This window comes from Rhipicephalus sanguineus, chromosome 11 (assembly GCF_013339695.2).
Source record: "Rhipicephalus sanguineus isolate Rsan-2018 chromosome 11, BIME_Rsan_1.4, whole genome shotgun sequence".
NCBI lineage: Eukaryota > Metazoa > Arthropoda > Arachnida > Ixodida > Ixodidae > Rhipicephalus > Rhipicephalus sanguineus.
Window position 1 is genome coordinate 87,124,355 of NC_051186.1, and position 7,260 is coordinate 87,131,614.

The 7,260-nt window shown below is 44.1% G+C and overlaps 1 protein-coding gene across 1 annotated transcript in view; it reads right to left on the bottom strand.

Annotated features, from left to right (window-relative positions):
- Positions 1-1,672: 1,672 nt before the first annotated feature.
- The window catches only part of LOC119373932 (salivary cystatin-L2), a 17,034-nt gene continuing 11,446 nt past the window's right edge, over positions 1,673-7,260 (bottom strand). Inside the window, exons 3-4 of the mRNA XM_037643993.2 lie at positions 3,311-3,415; positions 1,673-1,885 (exon numbers count right to left, since the gene is read on the bottom strand). Coding sequence (XP_037499921.1) covers positions 1,790-1,885; positions 3,311-3,415 — 201 coding nt within the window. The 3' untranslated portion in view covers positions 1,673-1,789. The remainder of the gene's footprint in view (positions 1,886-3,310; positions 3,416-7,260) is intronic.

The following is a 7,260-nucleotide window of genomic DNA, read 5'->3' on the forward strand; positions in this document are numbered from 1 at the left end:
GCAGACAGACAATCAACTTTATTAAGGTTCTGAGAAGCGAGCCAGCGGAGCCTTAGGAAGGACCCCTGGATGGATGTTGGCTAACCCCATGTTGGAGCCGGGAGGCCATGCCTGTCCGCGTTCTCACGGGCCCTCTGAGCAGCCGTGGACTGGTCTTCCTGTTTAGAGCTCGTGATGGCCTTCTCCCAGACCCCGCTTTCGCTGAAGTCCTGTAACACGGGGCACTGCCAGAGCGTGTTGGCTAAAGTAGAGAATTCTTTCCCGCAATCCGGGCAATGACGATCTATCTCTGTGTGGAGCCTGCTCAGGAAACCTCTCGACAGATTTTATTTATTTACAATACCTCAATGACCCCAGCTAGGGGATTTCATATCAGGGGGGTTTTATAGAACGCGCGCACAGAGGACGATGGGCCAATTATCGACCGACAGGTGATAGCGTACAACAAAATGTTGCACTAAAAGGATGAAATGAAAGTGAAACAGAAAATGACAACGAATCAATAATAACACTAGCAGGCAGAGCGACCACTCCGAGGAGATAAGGAGAAATATCAAGTAAGTGTAATAGGAAAGTTGTTTTATTGCGGTACGGCAAGTATTTCTATATGTCGTTGTTTTTTGTGTTTTGTTCTCTCCTTGTGAAGCTGAGGGCCAGTAAAGTGGGTATTTCTGAAAGAAAACGGCAATATTAATTTAATTAAAAATGGTGAGAAGGGTCCAATTAGAAAGGCCAGGAAGGTGTAACAGGTCGTTGCTGCTGCAACGAACTGTTGCTACCTAACTTATAGAAAAGCTATAAATAAAAAGAACTAGATCATAATACGCTGGTCAAAGATGCTTTGAGCACTAATTACCACATAATTTACAAACGAAGGAGGTGGCAGCAAAGTTCACGCCGCCAGTGAGGCCATAACACGTTTTTTTTTTCTCTTTCTGTATCGCTATTTGAACACTTGGACACTTGTAAGAATTGAAGCTTGGGCGAGTTGGTAAGGACCGATTTAGAAGGCATTAACAACAAATGCAACATTAGGAAACGGGACAAGACAAGCTGAGGCAAATAGTGCTGCTTGTCCTGGCAGTACCACGAGAGATGCCTGACCATTGGATGCGTAGTCAAGTTGTAGAAGCATGCTACAGAGACAGTTAAGTGTCCTTAAGTGTATTGATCATCAGTCACAGTCGGTCACTTTTGCGTGGTACGCGACATTACTGTCAGAGCCGCTTGTCCAAGTCCGTTGCTCATAAAAACCTCTGTAGGAGGGTAGCGAATTGGGCGAGTTGGAAAATGCTCATGAGCATAACCATCACCATCATGAGCATAAAAACCTCAGCAGCGTTTTCGTCGTCTTCAGCTGCGATGTCTTCTGCTGACGACATGCAAGAATAGTTTCAACAGACATTTGTCTACTGTCAAGGTGCGCTAGAACGGACGCCAGTGACACTCTCTGAACATAATATACCGGACAGTCGCACAGGATGTGGTGTAGCGTCTCCTCGCAACGACAGGCATCGCTAAGAGCGTTGTCGGTTTTTCCAATGCGAAAGGAATAGAATTTCGTAAATGCCACCCCTAGCCATAAGCAATAAAGCAGTGTGGCCTCTCTTCGGCGGAATCCAGTTGGCATACAGAGATGCATCAAGGAGGACAGGTGGCGTTGACGATATTAAAAAAAGTTTATTTTGTAACAAACTGTCAGTGACATTATCTAGCGCATTACAGAGAAAACAGCAAGCGTGTGAGGCTCGAGACCAAGACGTGGTTCGATGTCAGGCCGTCAATGTTGCTATGTTGACGGAGCCCCGTTGCAGGAGAAAGACGTGACGGAGCGCTCGTTCAGCCAGGGCACGTCGTAGACTACAGCGGTGCAGGTGTCCTTTACCTGCACATGGGAATATCTTAGAGAATAGCTTCAGAAGAACTATAGCTGGACTATAACTGCTGAACTTCTAACCCCTGTCCTTACATTCCCTTGTTCCTGATTCCGTTTATTCAAGCCCTTTATTATGAATGTTATTGTTTTATTTTATTTTTGTTTATTTCATTATTCTGTTACAGCTAACACTTCTGGCCTGTTCGCTATGCTTCATCCAGTTCATTGACGTTTTTTTAGTTTTTTTGCATTTCACCAAACAAGTTATATAGAACGGTCATCAAATGTATACAGTAGCTTTCGTATTATTTTGAATTCATAGTCACCAATAAAACTGGGTGTAATTGGTTGTGTTCCCTCATGCCTACGATGCTAAATACATCTCGAACTTTCGAGAATTATAGCCACTCCATAGTAGCGTCTTATGATATGCGGAGCCAGTAGCGTAGCCACAATTCTTTTTTTTTTTTTTTGGGGGGGGGGGAGGGAGGGGTTCCGCAATACCTTATGTGTGTTCGTGTATACGTTCACATGTGTGCGTGTATATGCACACATGCAAAATTCCCAAATTTCGACTCCCACTCCCCGCCCCCGGCTACGCCAGTGCGCGAGGCATCCGAGCTCACGTTCGTCAAGCTTCAAAAAAAACTTCAATACGTGGTTCTGGGACGGTGGTCAATCGATTGTACTCTTTTACCACTAATACAAGTTTTGTGCACCAGATGGTAGCTAACCCTAAAAGGCTATAATTACTTAGAAAGTTATTAAGAACAGCTTAGCTGTTAGTGACGAAAAAAGCAATGTTATAATTCCTCCCACTTCCATGACGTGCTACTTATTACAACTATAATTTTTATTCTAACCACCGATCTTTATGCACTGACGGATCTTTCCTGCTCTGCCACTTCCGCCACAATATCCTTAAAATCAGTTATTCAAATCTTTCCTGTGTGTTACACTACCTCTCAAGCCACGACAGTCTACATGAATTGCCCTAAAGCACCTGACACTCACCGTTAGGCAAAGCGTAAAAAAAATCGCAGTTTTGCCACAAGGGCGAAGCAATTAATGCGACAGCAACAAATTGGAATGTTATACGAAGTAGGCCTAGCATCTAACTCCTTTGGATCCGATCAAGCGCAACCCAACAAAACGCTGGTTTAAGGGTCTACGGCCGCTCCAGGGACCGCAGTGGTTTTCGTGCTGTCAGTCCTCGAAACGCGAAACGTTGAGACGGCGGCGAGCTTACGAGCCGTCTACTGATGTCTGTCGAGATAGCGAGCGCGACAGCGCTCACGACCGCGCCCTTATGAGCAAAGCTCGGAGTTGCTGCTGTGTCCCTCGTTTCGCTTCTCTCGACATACGCAGTATGGTCCACTTGTCTAGGTTGTGAACCTTTATTATTGCAAGCAAGTTCTGCGACCAAACGCTTACTTCTCCGGTCTTGGGGCGACAGTGTTCCTTGCTGTAAGTTTCTGTCAATCCGCAAGTCGACTCGGCTGTAGTGAACTTGAGTCGGTAGTTCTTGCCGGCAACAAGCTGCATAAAAGAAACAAGCAACGAATCAACAAAAGCAACAATAGGCAACAAAAGAAACTAAACCAGTATGCCAGCGACAAGTTGTTCCGCGCAGATCCCAGGCGAGATAACATACACAGTAAAAAACGTTGCGTTGTTCTCATGAGCATAAACTGCAACAAAGCCACACTGTGAAAGGCCCCATGTGGAGTATATACATAGGTACCAAACATGAACACATATTCTCGCTTGTAACAAACGTTATTGCGAATGAACGTTCTCAAACACGCGTGAGCGTTTCTTTCTGCGAGTGATCCCGCCCCCATTTGTATTCTTTAGTGGGTAACGTCAACACACGACTTACAGCTGACAACTTCATACAGGAGAGTAGCACACCTACACTGTAAACCATATTACATCCATGTAGGCATTTCTCGGTGTCTATATCTCACACCCATACAGCCCACGGAAAATAAGCACAGTTCCATCTGGTATTTTCCCAGAGTGGGTGGTGAATTACAGCCATAGTTCTCCCCTGGAAGAACTAGCTATGGAATTTGCTTTATAGTGCTTCAGAAGGAAGGGAGGAAAGGGGCGGAGGGGGGCGGACCGCTCTATTCATGTATTTGAAGGGGTGTTAGGGCGTATGTTTGCTTAACCACCCCATCCCACTTTTGCCACAAGGGCGCAGTTTTCATATTACACCCTGGAAAATTGATGCATGGAGGGTGCAAGTCCGTGAAGTATGTCCATCAAAAGGGTGTAATCCTGCTTGTTACGGCCTCTCCGTGGGGTGTATGGACGTGAGTTATAGACACCAAAAACAGCTATATGGGTGTAACGTGGTTTACAGTGTAGGTTTTTCAATTTTGGCATAATTTTTCTCGCATATTTCGTGGGTGCGTGTTGAAAGCAAAAACAATTTAGTCAAAGCTTACGCTCAGTGCTGCCCAGATCACCTAACAAAATTGCTGTGAATGAATCTACAGTATCCATGAAAATTTCAAGAATGCCTCGAACAGAACTTTGTCACGCTATATGTAGTGCACAAAAAGTGAAGATGGCGCCTAGAATGAAAAAAAAAAATCACAGCATATCCACGGAGTGAATGATGATGAGTGGGCGAAGCTGCGGAGGTTCATCGGTAAACCGTGAATCTTCCGTGAATTCTGCCCAGTACATTATCACCGACGTGAGATCGGGCGCGTTTATACTAAAGGTTCGATGAGTTATGACGACTTGCAGCTCACTTTAATTTTACATGTACGCTGTGAATTTTCATTGTTTAGAAAACCATTGCTTTAGAAATCATCTGGCGTCTTTCGTTAAGCAGCTGGCGTCTTTTCGTTTTGCTTTAGAAACATCTGGCGTTCTTTCGTTTTGCTTTTACAAAACATCTGGCGTCTTTCGTTGGCTTATTTCATCAATCAACGGCGTTTTGAACAAAATTTTTATTGTTTAATCACGCACTGGAGAAATCTCACCAGGCACTACCTTGGAGGTAAACAATGGCTGCTAATGGGAATGAGAGACAGAAGAAGTCGGCTTTTAGCTACTAACGTTTCCTACTGGAACATGCCAATGGCTGCTAATGGCGAATGAGAGACAGAAGAATTCGGCTTTTAGTTAACGCGCACGCTGCGAATTGTTTATTGTTCAACAACGCACTGGAAAAATCTCCCACCGGCACCACCTTGGAGGTCAAAGCGTAAGACTGGTTACGCACTACGACTACTACGACTACTACGAGGGACGAACGGGTGCCGCCTTAAGGAGCTTCGCCCCTAAAACCAGGTTAAAGCGCGGTCATGTGTCTTAACCTGGATGTGCACAGTCAAGCACAGTCAAGCACAGTCATGTTAAAAGAGCGGGCGTGCAAACGCGGATACAAGACTGGTCGGTTGGTTGGGTCTTAGTGGAATGGCTCAACCCACAACGGGGGATCGGCCACGAAGCGTGCGGCAGTAGAATTTCTAAAACAAAATAAATAAAAAAGTAAAGAGAATATGCGAAAAAGATAATTTAGAGTAAAGCAAGAATGTTCGTTGTAATTTCGATTTATTTATAAAATATTTCCTAACGAGTGTTAAATAATATAAATAAATAAATAAATAAATAAATAAATAGGTACAGACACAAGAGAGAGGACACCACAAGAGCCTGTGTGTCTTGACGTCTCTCTCATGTCCGTGTTTGCACACATTGTCTTTTAACATGAATGCATACCAACTAGCTGAGCTCTCTGTTATTCTAAAGCACAGTCTTTACAATATTTCTGAAATGAAACACCAGCTTTACGTACTAATTAAGCTTCATCTTGTAATACTTTTTCTTGCGCAAGATGTTTCGCTTGCTAAGCTTTTTCGGCAGGCTGATTTCAGGCGTAACGCACAATTTGGGAACGCAACACAAATAGAGTCGTACCTCATATACGAACAAGCATGTTTCGTGCATGAAAAGCTATTTAGGATTGCGGAACCTGCTATGAATCCAACGTTGCGACCCGGGTAATCATTGGCTGTTTTCAGGGGCACAATATCTTTGCCTTAGGGTAAAGCTATAATGACAGCTCAGACAGACGAAATTTTTTTCTCAACGAAATGTTTGAAAATACCGTTCTCGAGACCATTTCAACACATTTTGTACTGATACTGACGCCGTTTACCTTTGCGGGACCGATTATTCTCCTCCGTGGTAACTTTCCATAAAGCTGTGCCGTGTTTCTCAGGATGTGCTATCGCACTTGACCAACAACTGTGAATGAATCGTTCTTTTTTTAACCTTATGCGAGTACATAATTATGGTACACACTTACTGATCTTTTTACGAGAAAACGCAAGCAAATCGTTAGTAACAGCAGCCGTTACTACCTTTTTTGGACTATTACTAACTTCTTCCTGCTTTTTTACTATCTACGTTAACAGACACTTCAAGAGTTGGAACGGTTACTACCTCATGCATACCGTTTCAAACTTTTTGCCATGAACTTGTTAAACAAAATTGTCATCACTAACTAATGTGTAAAGTTAGTAAAGGGATTGGTCTGATATCACTTTTTTAGCGGCACTGTACAAAGCAAATATCGATCAAGCGGAAAACCACAATTTCTTTTTATTAAAATTAAGCAACAGCAATGTGTAAGCATTCTTTCTGCTATTCTGAAGGCGGAAGAGTAAAATGTAATGGAATATAGGGCACGTGCTGTACGCATATTAATACGCAATATAAATGCCAACAAACTGACAAAAAGAGGGCTAAAACCGCACGTCATTTCAGCAGTAAAATGATATTGCAAGAGGCAGGGGCGTGCAGCCTTCCCATATTCCGAGCAGGTGGAGGGGTGGGGGTAAGTTTTGTTGTTTGTCACACAATCTGCTTTACAAGTGAAACATCATTTCCGGAAATGAGCAGTTGGTGGCGATTCAGAACCGATAATGTACATTAGAGGGGTATGTATTTGCTTTTCACCACGTTCTTGCACAAGCCTTGTTGGAACTAATAATATAATAATAATATCTGGGGTTTAACGTCCCAAAACCACGATATGATTCTGAGAGACGCCGCAGTGGAGGGCTCCGGAAATTTCGACCACCTGGTGTTCTTTAACGTGCACCTAAATCTAAGTACACGGGCCTCAAACGCTATCGCCTCCATCGAAAATGCAGCCGCCGCGTTGTTGGAACTAAGTTGGCTCGGTGTAGGCATAGTCCCTCAATACTTTTTTATGGTCACGAAACTTCGGGCCACGTTTGGTATAGGGACATAGTCTCCCGCCAGGGGCGTTAGTGCAGACAAGGGGGCTTTCATCGCGGCCGCTTAAACGGATTTTCGGTGCGTCAAGAGGTTTCCGTGGCGCGACTCGCTCT